We start from the raw sequence: 14,490 nt of genomic DNA on the forward strand, positions 1-14,490 counted from the left end.
TGTTTAATTATTAAGTAGGTGTACCTAGGTACGTACATACATTAGATTACTTTTTTAACTATTTTTATACTAGAATTTGAGCTTTCGATCAAGTGTTCGTAAATCATCATCTGATTTTTAATTTTGAGTGCCTAAAATCTTGGCGAAGCGAATTGTACATTTTCAGTAGTTTCATGGCAAAATATGAAATTTAAAAAGAATGTATGTGGTTTTATGAATTTTCAATCTGAGGAAAACAACCAATCCAAATTATCTCAAGGAAATAAAACACCTAAACGAATGAATCGAAGACATGAATATGAAGATGAAAAAGGACTATAAGTAATCCAGCAAATCTAAAATCTAAAGAATCAAACTATCCTGACCAAGTGAAGAGAACCTAAAAAAAACCCAAGAATCAGTTCTTAATTATTATGGATGAAACAATATGAACTTTTTTAAATTTTAAATGCAACTTATATGCAAAAAATTACTGTAAGGTAGTTTAGCGTTAATGGTCTATATAAAAACAATGGCAATAAATTCCATAAATGATTCACTTTTCATGCTGAAAAAGCAGATGGATTTTGGGCCCTTTTTGACCCTTTCACATCATTGTCTGGTCGTTTTTCAGTGATTTTTGTAGAACGTAAAAACCCTAGGACATTAGTAACATGTCATATCATTTTCTTTGTATTTTATACAATAGCGAATTTCGAGAGACTCAAATTTTGGAAAACATGGCGAAAGAAAAATGTAAAACTAAGAAATTGAAACATTTTTATTTCTGAACCAAATTAACTAATTAAATTGACTATCAAGAATAATGATCATAAATATTTAGTGTGAAATTGATTTGCCAAAATATACAAACCACAGTTGCGTAATAAAATGCATATCAGTTGACTTTTTACGAAGACCCCTAACCCGACCTTGAATTTTATGACATAAACACAAACATAACCTCCAAATAAAATGTCGAATTAAATTAAATTTCGTTAATTTCAGTCCAATTTCCGATGCAGCTGTAAGAGTTCTCGTTTAATTCATCGAAGTTATCAGAAACCTTGATCAAAATGTTACGAAAATTACCAATTAGGTGTTATGCAAAAGTCCACCAACGATTTATTTCAAGCAGTGCAGTATTAAGAACCGACAATATCTTCGAAGTTGAGGATGAAACTATTGTGCCCCCTCGACATGCTAAAGTTGTTGTTTGTGGAGGTGGGGTCATGGGGGCCTCTGTGGCGTATCATCTGGCCATGTTAGGATGGGGGTCAGATACTGTGATAATTGAACAGAATAGGTTTTATTTAACGAACAGGTTTTTATAAAATTTAAATAATGGTTTTGTAGGGTTGGTGGAGGAACAACATGGCACTCATCGGGCTTAATAGGAGTTTTTAAACCAAGTTTGGCTCAGGTTAAATTAACAAAGTCAAGTGTTGAGCTCTACAATCATTTAGAATCAAAAGGTCTTTCCACTGGATGGAAACAATGTGGAAGTTTAAATCTAGCAAGAACTAGGGATAGAATGACAGTTTTCCGCAGAATGAAAGCACAATCTGTGTAACTTTAACAAGAGTCTAAGCAATCATGTAGTAAAAATGAGTTTTCAGCTCGTGGAATGTTGACTGTAAAATATTATCACCTCAAGAATGTTATGATAAATGTCCTCTGTTAAATGTTGATGATTTAGTTGGAGGTCTTTGGATTCCTGGCGATGGAGTTGGTGATCCTTATGGAACATGTCTTTCAATTAGTAAGGAGGCAACTAAAATGGGTACTTTACATGTGATTGCCTAAAATATCTTTAATGTAAAAACTTTTCAGGAGTTAACATTATTGAAAATTGTACTGTTACAAAAATTCATCAGAAGAATGGTGTAGTTGCTGGTGTTGAGACTGATTTAGGCCCTATTGATTGTGATTATTTTGTCAATTGTGCTGGATTTTGGGCTAGAGGTGTAGGGCAGTTGTCAGAGCCATATGTCAAAGTTCCTTTACATGCTGTAGAGCATTATTATTTACATACCAAACCAATTCCTGGTCTAGATTCTATGACTCCAGGTAGATATGCTATGCTTTTCTTTAATTGTTAATTATAATTAGGTATTTGTGATCATTTTAAATAGGGTTTTTAGGTAGTTTTTGTTCTTTTTTTGTTTATATTTCAATCTTTGCAGTGGTTCGGGATCAAGACGGTTATATTTACTTGAGAGAAAACAATGGTAGACTTTTAGCTGGTGGTTTTGAACCTGTGGCTAAGCCAGCCTTTGAAGATGGTAGAATACCTGGTAAGTTAAAACTTCACACTGTGGTTGAGTTATTAGGAAATAAAAACTTCAGCAAGCAGTACAGAGCGATACCTCCCAGAAGACTGGGATCATTTCCATATCTTGCTTGAACAACTCCTCCACAGAGTACCCCGTCTGGGTTCTGCAGTATTAGATCGCCTTTGCAACGGCCCTGAAGCTTTCAGTCCTGACTGTAAATGGATAGTTGGAGAAGCACCAGAAGTAACCAAACAAACCTTTTTTAAATTCTTAATTCCCTCGAATTTTAGATCAGGAACTATTTAGTGGCCGCTGGGATGAAAACAGTGGGTATTTCTGCGGCTGGAGGTGTCGGCAAACTCACCGCTGAGGTCATAGTAAATGGCGAAACCTCATTTGATATGTATGAACTAGAAGTTTCTCGATTTCTTGGGCTGCATAACAACAGGAAATTTTTACGCGATCGGGTTAAAGAAGTTCCAGGAATGCACTACGGACTTTCTTACCCATTTCATGAGTTTCGAACAGGACGGAATTTGAGAATGTCTCCTGTTTATCCTAAACTACGTGAAGCTGGGGCTGTTTTCGGACAAGTTATGGGATATGAAAGACCTGCATGGTTTGATAGCTCACAAACGTTAGGTAAACTGTCACAATGAAGATTCTTTATTCTCATCTCGTTTTTACAGAGGGAGAATCGCAAGACTGGTCAACGCCTAATAGAATGGCGTATACTAACACTTTTGGGAAACCTCCATGGTTTGATAACGTTGCGGAAGAATACGCAGCCTGTCGCGAGCGTATAGGAATCAGTGACTACTCGTCTTTCACCAAAATTGATTTATGGGTACAAATGAATACTTGTAAAGCCACAAAATTAGCGCTTACTTTTTAGTCTAAAGGAAATGAAGTTGTGGAAGCGCTGCAGTTCTTGTGCTCTAATGATGTCGACGTGCCAATTGGTAGTATTATTCACACTGGAATGCAAAACAAATACGGAGGTTACGAAAACGACTGTTCTTTAGCACGACTTTCAGAAAACCAGTAAATGAGTCATCCTTATTTACACTTTTTGCATTTTAATTTTTTCAGTTACATGATGATTGCTCCAACTATTCAGCAAACAAGGTGTAAAGTGTGGCTCCAAAAACACCTTCCACCGACTGTAACACTGTCGGACGTCACCAGTATGTTCACAGCGTTAGCCATAATGGGTCCTTTTACAAGGACTCTCTTATCTGAATTAACAGATACTGATTTAAGCCCTAAAAATTTTCCATTTTTTACTTTTAAAATGTTGGATGTGGGTTTAGCCAATGGTATTAGAACAATGAATCTAACGCACACAGGGGAACTAGGATACGTTCTCTATATACCAAATGAGTTCGCGTTACATGTGTACTCTAGTCTGATTCAAGCCGGAGAGAAATACGGAATTAAACATGCGGGATACTATGCTACAAGAGCATTACGAGTGGAGAAATTCTACGCTTTCTGGGGACAAGATCTCGACACGAGAACTACTCCTTTGGAATGCGGGAGAGTCTGGCGGGTTAAATTCGATGTACTTTTGTGGTTTTTTGATTTTTCTCCATCTTAATTTTATTCTTACAGAAAAAAGTTGACTTTATTGGTCGAGACGCGTTGTTAAAACAACGCGAAGAAGGTGTTAAGAGAATGTATATTCAATTGATTTTGAATGATCATTGTCATGAGACTGATCTTTGGCCTTGGGGTGGAGAGCCAATCTATCGCGATGGTAAATATGTAGGCATGTGCACAACCACTGGTTACGGGTTCACTTTTAAAAAACAAGTAAGTTCTATTTGTTTAAATCCAAGGTAGTTAGGACGGTTTTTAGGTTTGCTTGGGTTTTGTGGAAAATCCAAATGACCGCGGCGAGCTGCAAAAAGTGACGAATGATTATGTTTTGAATGGGGATTATGAAGTGGATATTGCCGGAATAAGGTATTTCAATGATTTAAAATTAAACATACTAGACAGGATGTTTTTTTAGATATAACGCCAAAATTCACATCCATTCTCCCATTTTACCAACAAAATATCCAGATAAGGAACGCGATGTTTACCAAGCTACCAGAGACAAACATGATGACGTTATTGTTGTGAAAGCTGTTAAATAAACGATTTTTTGCCTTTTTTTGCTATGTAATGTATGGTAATGTAGTTGACTCTGTAAATATTTTATATAATTATAAGAAACCTCGTGCCCTCTTTTCTCTGTTATAAAAATAATCCTTTAAGTGAGTCTTAATTTCTTAATAAACGCAAAATGTTACACATATTTTTTTTTTAATTTCTCATTTTGGCGCCGGTAGTTCTTAAAATTTAAACAAGTAGGTTTGCTGTTCTTAAAAGTAGGTCAAATACACCAACTTGACTGACATGAACATCAAAGTAATGGCTGCTAATTTGTCATTGTAATTTTGCAATAGTTTTGGTTTTAAGTTCGTATATTCAATAATGTTAACGTTTTAAATATACAGAGAAAGATAATCACAACAGCACTATGTCACGGCACAGGGACGTTAGGAATATGGACTATTCTGAAGGTATATTATTTGTTTCTTGATTGAGGTTAGTATTTGTAGTTTTTATTTGTGTCTTCAGACTATGATGGTTATGATGATGTTTATGGACATTCTGTGGATGATGACTATTACATTTCGCCCAGTAACAGACAATTTATATTTAATAGAGAAAACTCAAGAGATCAACCAAAAATTGGTGAATTCATGCGAACTGAGCAGGATATTCAAGAAGAAGATGAATCTGATATGGTATGAACTGTTAATTTTTGTAAAAAAACCTGAGAGTAGTCTTTTTTTGCAGGCAATTGATTTATCAGAATTGGATAAAGCAAAACTGGAATCTTGCATTGAACAAATTAACACTACTCTTGGACCACTCAACATTTCAAGAAATGAACTAGTAAATATTATAATTGCAAACAGTTATGATATTGAAAAGTCCACAAATGCTATACTCACAGGCTCCAAGAGTTTACAACCAGAAAGGAAAGAAAAAGGTGAATATTCCATTCTTTTAATATACATGATATTATTTAATTTCTTTTATTTTCTTTTCTGGAAGGTAAGATGTTACAAACAATGTTCCTAAATTTTTTATCCCAAGACTGAATGGTTTACCAAACATAAAAGACAACCTCCCCACAAAACAGTTTAATATACCCTCTCTGGGTAAATTTACTTCTGAACCAAAACCGTTCACAGTGCCAAAACTTGGCAACTTTTCACAGTTCCATTCAGAGCATTCAACTGAAAGCCCTAAATTCAACAACCTATCAGATCTCGTCTCAAATCATTTAAGCAAATCTTTCAAAAATAACGTCTCTCTTGACGGCACAGAACAGATTAGTAAATTTACTCAAAATGTCAGCAATCTAAAAATTGATTTACCCACAGAAGAGAAACCAAATCAGTATCAAATTGATCTGTCTGTGGCTCTAAAATCCACTCCTAGCTCACAGAACCTCCCAAATAGAAGCAAACATGACTTGAAAGAAGAAAATTTTGAAATTCCGTTTGTTGACTGTGACGTGGAGTTGGAAAATGAGACTGTACTAAAATCAAGCTTTGACATCAAAGACATTTTAAATGTTTTCGTTAAGAGCGTTAAACCCATTTCGAGTTTTGGACGAGTTTTATGCAGAAAGTATCGGAATCGTTATCAGATAAAGATCATAAACCATGGCTACGTTCCTAGAACTATAGCACGATTTAAGTTTACTACACCTTCGCCTGACGATAACATTAACAAGCATTTAAAGAGTTGACCAAAAGCGTCTGGGCATCGTAACCAGTTTAAAATATAAGTGATTAGATTAATTTTAATATGATTTTAGTACAAAAATTAAGGTGTAGGTTTTTATACTAACCATTAGGTATACTTTTTATAATTTACTCATTTTTATTAGTTATAAGGAGCAAAAAGAAAGTTATTTCACTTGCCTGAACGATCTCCATTTAATTAATTACGCGTTGTGACAGCAATGTATTTTTTTTACAAAAAGATAAAAAGCGTCTGAACAAACTCATGGAGCTAACGTTATTGTGAATGTTTAATTTTATATATTGAACTGTTTCAATAAATACTTTTATAATTTTTAAATTGGCAAATATGATTGTATTTCTTTGAACCGATTTCACGTTGAAGAGGTTGTTTTTCTTGTTTCACATCCACCTAATGTAATAGACCATACTTTTCCAAATAAATATTTGCACGCACAATTTTGCCGGTAAAGTCCCCAGCATAAAAGTGGTGGCAGCGGGTGGCAAATCGACTACCAATGTCACAAAAGGGTTCGAAATAAACCAGAAGGAAACAATCAAAGTCGCAACATCGCCACGTTCTCAGTCTCCTGCTTCCGGTAGAGGAACTCCAGTGATTTCCCAAGCTGAGTCAGTTTCTGAGGAGGCAAAAGCGATCTCTAAAATTAAGGAAAACAAAATTGATGTTGAAACGCAGTACAAGAAGGAACGTGGAGAATCAAAGGAACACTTGTATATGGTGGTCATAGGACATGTTGATGCAGGAAAATCCACTCTAATGGGACGCATGTTGTACGATTTAGGACAGGTTCGTCTCAACCTTAAATGTTTGCATTTAAATCATTTCTGTGCTTAGGTCAATCAGAAAACGATGCACAAATATGAACAAGAGAGCAAAAAGACAGGGAAACAAAGTTTCATGTATGCATGGGTGTTGGATGAAACTAGAGAGGAACGAGACAGGGGAATTACGATGGATGTGGGCCGTTCTGTTTTTGAAACGAAAACTAAACACGTGACGCTGCTTGATGCACCTGGCCATAAAGATTTTATACCCAACATGATATCAGGAGCTGGTCAGGCTGATGTTGCGCTCTTAGTTGTTGATGCAACCAGAGGGGAATTCGAAACAGGTTTTGATTTCGGTGGTCAAACCAGAGAACACGCTCTGCTTGTGCGGTCCTTGGGAGTGACTCAATTAGCGGTTGCGATTAATAAATTAGATACTGTCTCTTGGTCGAAGGAGCGATTCGTTGAGATTTCGCAGAAACTTAAAACGTTCTTAAAACAAGCGGGATTTCGTGATGCAGATGTTACTTTTGTCCCTTGCAGCGGTTTGACCGGACAAAATTTAGTCCAAAAGCCCACAGAAAACGAACTTCTCACTTGGTACAACGGACCGTGTCTTTTAGAAGTGATAGGTAATGAAAGATGTAAGAATTCATGTAAATATCTTGTTATTTTTAGACAATTTCCGTACACCTGAGCGCCCGGTTGCGAAACCGTTCAGATTATCTGTTAACGACGTTTTTAAGGTGAGATTACACAATCACAATATGCACATAATAATGCTTGTTTAGGGAACTGGTTCCGGATTTTGTGTATCCGGAAGAGTAGAAACCGGAAGTTTAAATGTGGGTGATCGGGTTATGGTGTGTCCCAATCGAGAACTTTCAGTCGTCAAGTCTCTTTTTATCGGAGACTTGTCGCAAACTGTAGTTTTCGCTGGGGATCAAGCAACCATCACGTTATCAGGAATAGAAATGCAGAATGTTTCAATCGGCAATGTTTTATGCGACCCTCAGCATCCTGTACAGGTGTCTTCTAGATTCCAAGCACGAATTGTTGTATTCAATCTGACAATTCCTATCACTAGAGGATTTTCAGTGAGTAGAAACACTCAAGTAACTTATAGTAAGATTGTTTTTAGGTCATTTTGCATCATCAATCATTGGTAGAACCTGCCATCGTTGCCAAATTAACATCTCAGTTGAATCGAAGCACTGGAGAAGTAGTTAAGAAACATCCAAGATTTTTAAGCAACAATACAAGTGCAATTGTTGAAATCCAGGTTTCGCGGCCAATCGCCTTGGAATTGTATAGCGACTGCAAGGAATTGGGAAGATTCATGTTAAGGGTGGGCGGTGTTACTATAGCAGCTGGACTTATTACGAAAATTATATTGTAAGTTGAGAAATAAAAACTTTACTCCAAATCCGTAGCGCATTTAAAACAGAATAAGTGATTCAACGCCCATTGCTTTACAATTTTTTTGACATTGCAAAAATGTCGAGGTGAAATCACATTATGCAAGTTTTTCAACACTTTATTTCCATATTTCGCTGTTATATCAATAATTCGGCACGTCAAACCACTCGTAGACTTTATCCTTTGATTCATCCAGTTCATATTCCTTACACTTCTTTCTTCTACAAAACCAAAATAGTCTCGCAAAAGTTGTTAATAGAAAAACTTACGGAATGTACGTATATTTTTTGCAGGACGTAATGGGATATTCCTCCCGATAGCACTGTGTCCCCAAAACTGTGAAATATAATTGACCAACTTGTGTAGACACACGACTGTTGACCGATTTCAAGCATTTATGAAATTCATCGTCGCAATCACAGTTCAATCTGACAATCGAATTATTTTAAGATTGGTGGAGTTGCAAATTTTTGCTCACCTGGTGTAGAAAGAAGGATTCGTCAAATTGTATTTGGTTTGGTAGCCTTCAATAAGATCCGGACAAAGATCGTGGTTTCGGCAGCATTTATCAGTGTCTCTAAACTCTCCATAGTCGTTCTCGTTGTCTGCGATGTTTCCGGCTCCGCACCATTTCGTACCTTCAGTAAATGTGAAGTTATAAATTTAGTTAATTAAGATCTTACCAGGGAATATCAGAAACCAATTAGGCATCCGCACTTGTCCGGATCTACTTAATTCCTCGTCTTGTATGATATCGAAGTCAACAGTATTGTCCCATATAATTTGATAGGACGCTACATTCTTCACAACGAAAGCTACAAGGATTACTAAGTAGTCCATCATGTAATTACTATTGTAATGCCGATAATTTTCTTTTTATATATTCTGGCACTTATTTTACATAATTTTATGTATCAAGTAATTGATTGAGTATCTTTGAGTGGAGAACCACCCAGCAGAGCTGCATATCTGACTAAACGCTTAATTTTAATAGATACCAAACGTACGAGCAACATTTTGTTGTTAAGTAAGCCGTATTTGTAAAAATGAATGAATATCAGATAATTTGAATTATCTTTGTTAAAGTTGAATTATCTGCTGTGTGTTTGTAAATTTTGTAATACTTTAAAAGTTTTTATCGTCTTATTTTTAAACTAAAAATATTTGAATTGTTATCAAACATTTTTGAAACCAAAATTGATTTTTGGATTGTTTTTTGAAAAAGCATAGTAGTTCTATCGTAGCACGTGGTAGTTCATATGTGATCTTGTGACAATTCCTTCATCTTAAATGTGTGTGATGGATGAAATTAATGATTAATGTGACTTTGTATTGCTTAACCTAAATGTAAGAATATTCAGTTCCTCATATCGCGAAGAATCAGTCTTGGACTGTGGGTCACACTCGCAGTCCTTTTAGTGACATTAAATACAAGTTCTACCAAATATAACCTCCAAAAATGGATTGTTTAGTAGCGAGTTACACAGAAACTTTTAAAAACATCGAAGGCAATGTATTTGAAGTATTCTCAAAGTTTTATGATTCAGATTTGTAAGTTCTCGTCTTGTATAATGACAAAGAAATTTCCAAAATGATTCTAGGACCCCCATTGAGTTGTGGCTGGAAAATCAATTTAAGAAGAAAGTTGTGAAAAATAACGCTACATCAACGCTTCACAGAAGAGAAGGAAACACGTTTTTTGCAAAAAAAGATTTGGTAAAAAGTTTGGAATGTTACACAAAAAGTTTGTGTTTTGCCACACCTTATAGCAAAGAGTATGGTTTAGCACTGGCAAATCGATCAGCGGTTTCTTTTGAAATGAAAGAGTTTCATAATTGTTTAAAAGATATAGAATTGTGTTTCAAAACCAACTATCCCACTGATTTGAAACCAAAAATTTACATTCGTAAAGCAGAGTGCTATATTGAATTGAATGAAAGGGAGTTATTAGATAAGTGCATATCAGAAGTGTTCAGCTTTTTAGAGTCTGCAAATATACCAGACAAAGGTAAGATGCCAATGTAATTCATTTAATTTATTGTGTGTTGATAACAGCTACATTTAAATTGCACACAATCAAATTTTTTAGAATGTGTAATTTGTGTTTATGTAACCTTTACATAATAAGATTATAAAGTCAAAAAAACTCAATCATCAATTGAAGATACAAAAAAACTAATCTGATATTCGGTTCAGTTAATTATGTGCTTATTTGAGCTAATTAAATATTCAATGCAATTATTTTAGAAAAGTTTACTATGAGATTAAGCCATATAGAAAAACTAGAAAGTACTCAGTCCAAGATGGAAAACTATCCAGACAACCTTCCCGAAATTCCCGACCTTCCGGATGGAGAAAACAAACATTTAGCCTACGCTTCAAACAAAGTAAAAATGAGGTACGTTTTTCCCCGTTTAATTACTTGTTACATCAGAACTCATTTCTAGATATAACAAAGAAAGCGGACGACATATAATAGCGAGCACCAACATAACTCGAGGAGACATACTTTTCATCGAAAAAGCATTTGTTTTTGCCCCCGTTTTTAAAGAAAACAGAGACTTTTATTCATTCAAGTGTTACAATTGCTTGAAAGACGTTATAAGTAGTATCCCTTGTCAGTTCTGTACAATTTGCATATACTGTGACGATAATTGTCGCGACTTGTCTTGGAAAAAGTGCCATAAATGGGAATGTGATGGCATGCAAGCGAATATTTGGTTTGATCTTGGTATAGCTTTCCCAGCTTTTAAGGCTATGCTCAAAGGAACGTTATCAGGATTCCGTACGTTGGAATGTGGTTTTGAGGACGATGTGAAATGTTTTGGGGATAAAGAGGATAACTATCGGTATTTCAATCGATTACTTTCCAATATTTTTAAAAATAAAAATGTTGCTCCGTACATCGTAATGGCAGCTATAGTCATATCATATTTAGAAAAGTACACAGATTTTTTTACGTGGTTCTTAAAACAAGCTAATTGTCCTAAGAAGGATTTAGATAGTTTGATAAAATATATTGGGGGCCTTATAACCAAACACATCGCTCAACTGGCGTGCAATTCTAGTACTATAGAACACTGGACTTGTTCTTCGTCGGATTTACTCTTTCCAGATGTGCTCATTACCATTGCTTGTGGAATCTTTCCTTCTGTCAGCATAATGAATCATTCATGTAGGCCAAACGTTACGAATTAGTAAGTTTCTTAACAAAACCATCGTAACCATTTAAATGTGCAACTCCTTACTTAAGATCTCATTTAATTTTGAATGATCCATTTCAGTTTTATCTGTGATACTATAGTTGTAAAAGCCTCGGAAGATATTCCTCAGAACGAAGAAATTTTCAATTGTTACGGAATCGATTATAGGGGTATGGTCAGAGAACAGCGACAGTATGCTTGCAGAAAATTGTACCATTTTGAATGTAAATGTGTAATATGCTCCGATCCCTCCAATGAACTGGTAATTGCACGCATGATTTTCCCGTTCGATCTATTAAAACTTTATTTCAGGACATGCTCGATAGTTACTTGTGTCCAAAGTGTAAAGGAGTCGTTCCGGAAATTAACAATACTGTCTTAAGCTTTTGTATTCATTGCGGCGAAAAATACGCTCTAAAGCCCTTTAGAAAAATCAACAACGAAGCACAGAAATGTTTGGACGGTGAGAACTTTCTTATAACTGTAATTTTAATGACCCCAAAAAATTTTAGTTGAATCGCCGAATCAGTTAGAATTGCTCCTAAAAAGTTTGAAAATAAGAGAGAAAATTCTATACAAACATCACAAAGATTTTGAAGAGGTTTACTATCGCTTATATAGTTTCTATGTCGATCAAGGTAAGAAACTCCCAGTTGTAACTTCTATCAAATTTTTAATTACAGGGGATGCCGAAAACATGTTCAAATACTTCCACCTGTGGTTGGAAAACGAGAAGGCTCGAAGAGGTAACAACTCTAGAGGTATTGGGACGAAACTTTATGAAGCCGCGCTTGCTATCCTCCACTGTTTGCAAAACAGCCAACAGAAAAACTGTACAGATTTAAAGTAAGTACTATTTTTTATAGTGGCCGTGCTTACCTTACGTTTTAGAGCTTTTCTCCGAAATGTCGAATATATGATAAAAGAAGCCAAAGTGATTCTAAATTTGTATTATCCACCATACATTACAACTAGACTGAACAAGAAAATTCAATTTATTTCTACAAAATAATTTTTCTGATTAATACATTTTCATTACGTTTTGTTTTATTCATTTTTCCTCTTGTGCTTTTGCACGAAAATCTTTCTGTGTGCTAATTTTATTGTTTTAACAACCAAACGAATACTGAATTTTGAGAGATAGATGACGAGAAGGACTAGTCCTGATATAAAACCTATTACATCAAGAAGTAAGTACTGATACAGAGGAAGATCAACCGCGGGAGATCTTAAATGTTTGGCTCCTTTGTGTCGGATGACGTATTCGGTCCACCAAACTGCCTTTTCCAATCCTGTGTTCATTTCGTCGTTGTACAGTTTTGCGGTTTCGTTCAGATTTTCTTTGAAACTGAACAAAAAGGTTTCATTTTACGATTTACAAGGGATAAACTTACGTAGGGTCCAATGCAACGGTCAGAACGGCAGTCAGAAGGTCTTCCTTTTTCAACTTCAGGGGATCCAACTTCACTCCTAATCCTTTGTGTTCTAAAACTTTCGCATTGTTGCCTTGATCCCCGTAAAATGGTAAGCCCACCATCGGCACGTTGTACACTATTGCTTCTTCCATTGATTGAAGCCCACATTGTGTAATAAACGCCTTTATTTTCTTATGAGCTAAAAATACAAATTACTTCTTGATTACACTTGTTTTGTTTTACCTAAAACTGCGGTTTGTGGTACCCACTTTACGATCTTAACATTTTCTGGTTTGTTAGCAATGTTCTCGTCTTCAAATTTCCAAAGAACGTTGTACGGTAATTCAGCTAAGGCGTTAACAATAGCTGCTTTTGTGTCCTCTTGAAGGGCTGCGCTTTTAACATTAGTTCCTAAACTGAAATACACAAAACCGGTGGAGGAGCTGTCTAAGAACTTTTGAATGTCCTTTAAAACTACTGTTACAGTGCGTCGGTACAATCGAGAGTACTTACTGAAGACAAGGGTTTGGGTTCTTTTAAATGAAGACCTCCTCCTATTTGTACCGTCGCCGGAACTAGCGGTCTAATATTATGAAAGATTGGATTAACATTAATAAATAACATGCTCATATTCTTCTGTATATCGTTAATCGAAGGGACTTCTTCACCGAAATGCTTTCTTATTGTTACTTCTTCTCTGGGATGCAACCGGAAATCGCTGTACCACTTCATGAAGCATTGAAAAATCGCACTTATCACTCTTTCAAAAAACGTTAAGTTTTTGGTAAACGGAAGATCATAGTCCGGATATAGAACGGGATGAACTGGATTACCAACAGCTGCGTGGATTCGAGACGGAGCGTCTAAAGATATCATTCCGATAAACGGTATCTGAAACCACCAAGAAAGAGCCATCTGAGTAGGATAAATGGCTTCTACCATCAATAAATCAAATTGATCTCGTTTGTTTTTTATCAAATCTTGAACTTTTGGGTGTGATAATTGTTGATCGGCTACTTCTTGCAGCGCTTCCATGTACTTCTTGTAACGTACGACGATGCTCTCGTTTGTTATAGATAGCAATTCATCAGCTTTATACGCTTTCATTATATCGTACGACATACTTAGATCTATTTCTGTTAAGTTTGACAAAGAGGAGTCTCTCATGGGATTTGTCGTTAGCACTGTCACTTCGTGTCCTCGCAAGGAGAGTTCTTTCCATATCGGCTGGAATGCGACTTGGTGACTGTATGAAGGTGTGAATACAGCCCCGAGGATTCTTGCGGATTCACTGCAGTTTATTAAGAATGTAAGCAAGAAGTAATGGATTTTTGTCATTTTGAATGGATGGATATATGAGATTTGATCATTTAGTTCTACGGTTATCAAACGACTGCACTTGTGTTACAAAAGAAAACACTCAAGAAAATATGTTGTATGTAGATAATAGATAGCTGATAAAAATGAATACGCGGTTAAGTAGAAAGTGAAAATAATGGTAAATAATCAATATGTAATAGATAAACTGAATCTGAGCATTTTTTCGTCTTAATAAATGTTTATTTGTAGAGGAAACTGTTATGTATGTACTAGCCAC

General features: G+C 35.6%; 5 protein-coding genes across 6 annotated transcripts; 3 read left to right on the top strand and 2 right to left on the bottom strand.

Annotated features, from left to right (window-relative positions):
• The first annotated feature begins 885 nt into the window (after window positions 1–885).
• LOC148179193 (pyruvate dehydrogenase phosphatase regulatory subunit, mitochondrial) lies at window positions 886–4,492 on the top strand. The gene is made up of 13 exons (XM_088030706.1): window positions 886–1,285; window positions 1,336–1,548; window positions 1,599–1,762; window positions 1,813–2,049; window positions 2,166–2,276; window positions 2,329–2,498; window positions 2,546–2,897; window positions 2,945–3,102; window positions 3,151–3,299; window positions 3,348–3,819; window positions 3,870–4,070; window positions 4,117–4,223; window positions 4,273–4,492. The coding sequence occupies exons 1-13, from the start codon at window positions 1,056–1,058 to the stop codon at window positions 4,397–4,399; spliced, it is 2,691 nt and encodes an 896-aa protein (XP_087886832.1). The 5' UTR covers window positions 886–1,055; the 3' UTR covers window positions 4,400–4,492.
• Window positions 4,493–4,629: 137 nt separating this feature from the next.
• HBS1 (translation elongation factor EF-1alpha (GTPase) HBS1) lies at window positions 4,630–8,590 on the top strand. 2 transcript variants are annotated; one of them, XM_088030053.1, is made up of 9 exons: window positions 4,630–4,828; window positions 4,887–5,056; window positions 5,109–5,304; window positions 6,541–6,875; window positions 6,924–7,488; window positions 7,535–7,602; window positions 7,648–7,953; window positions 7,998–8,251; window positions 8,569–8,590. In XM_088030053.1, exons 1-9 carry the CDS (start codon window positions 4,786–4,788, stop codon window positions 8,573–8,575), a joined length of 1,944 nt encoding a protein of 647 aa, XP_087886179.1. In that variant the 5' UTR covers window positions 4,630–4,785; the 3' UTR covers window positions 8,576–8,590. The 2 variants fall into 2 exon arrangements, with proteins under 2 accessions (XP_087886179.1, XP_087886180.1); XM_088030054.1 differs by lacking the exon at window positions 8,569–8,590 and having other exon boundaries at window positions 7,998–8,282.
• LOC148179195 (phospholipase A2-like) lies at window positions 8,282–9,247 on the bottom strand. Its single transcript, XM_088030063.1, has 4 exons — window positions 8,959–9,247; window positions 8,754–8,913; window positions 8,545–8,703; window positions 8,282–8,496 (listed from the first exon to the last, which is right to left on the bottom strand). Exons 1-4 carry the CDS (start codon window positions 9,116–9,118, stop codon window positions 8,418–8,420), a joined length of 558 nt encoding a protein of 185 aa, XP_087886189.1. The 5' UTR covers window positions 9,119–9,247; the 3' UTR covers window positions 8,282–8,417.
• Window positions 9,248–9,494: 247 nt separating this feature from the next.
• Window positions 9,495–12,519, top strand: LOC148179196 (protein-lysine N-methyltransferase SMYD4-like). Its single transcript, XM_088030052.1, has 9 exons — window positions 9,495–9,826; window positions 9,877–10,283; window positions 10,523–10,673; window positions 10,723–11,472; window positions 11,560–11,740; window positions 11,791–11,941; window positions 11,991–12,116; window positions 12,162–12,324; window positions 12,370–12,519. The coding sequence occupies exons 1-9, from the start codon at window positions 9,735–9,737 to the stop codon at window positions 12,488–12,490; spliced, it is 2,142 nt and encodes a 713-aa protein (XP_087886178.1). The 5' UTR covers window positions 9,495–9,734; the 3' UTR covers window positions 12,491–12,519.
• Window positions 12,414–14,300, bottom strand: LOC148179197 (UDP-glucosyltransferase 2-like). The gene is made up of 4 exons (XM_088030059.1): window positions 13,407–14,300; window positions 13,137–13,359; window positions 12,873–13,092; window positions 12,414–12,826 (listed from the first exon to the last, which is right to left on the bottom strand). The coding sequence occupies exons 1-4, from the start codon at window positions 14,229–14,231 to the stop codon at window positions 12,526–12,528; spliced, it is 1,569 nt and encodes a 522-aa protein (XP_087886185.1). The 5' UTR covers window positions 14,232–14,300; the 3' UTR covers window positions 12,414–12,525.
• Between the last annotated feature and the right edge of the window lie 190 nt (window positions 14,301–14,490).

This window comes from Gnatocerus cornutus, chromosome 2 (assembly GCF_029298725.1).
Source record: "Gnatocerus cornutus isolate USDA-ARS CGAHR chromosome 2, icGnaCorn1.1, whole genome shotgun sequence".
Lineage (NCBI taxonomy): Eukaryota > Metazoa > Arthropoda > Insecta > Coleoptera > Tenebrionidae > Gnatocerus > Gnatocerus cornutus.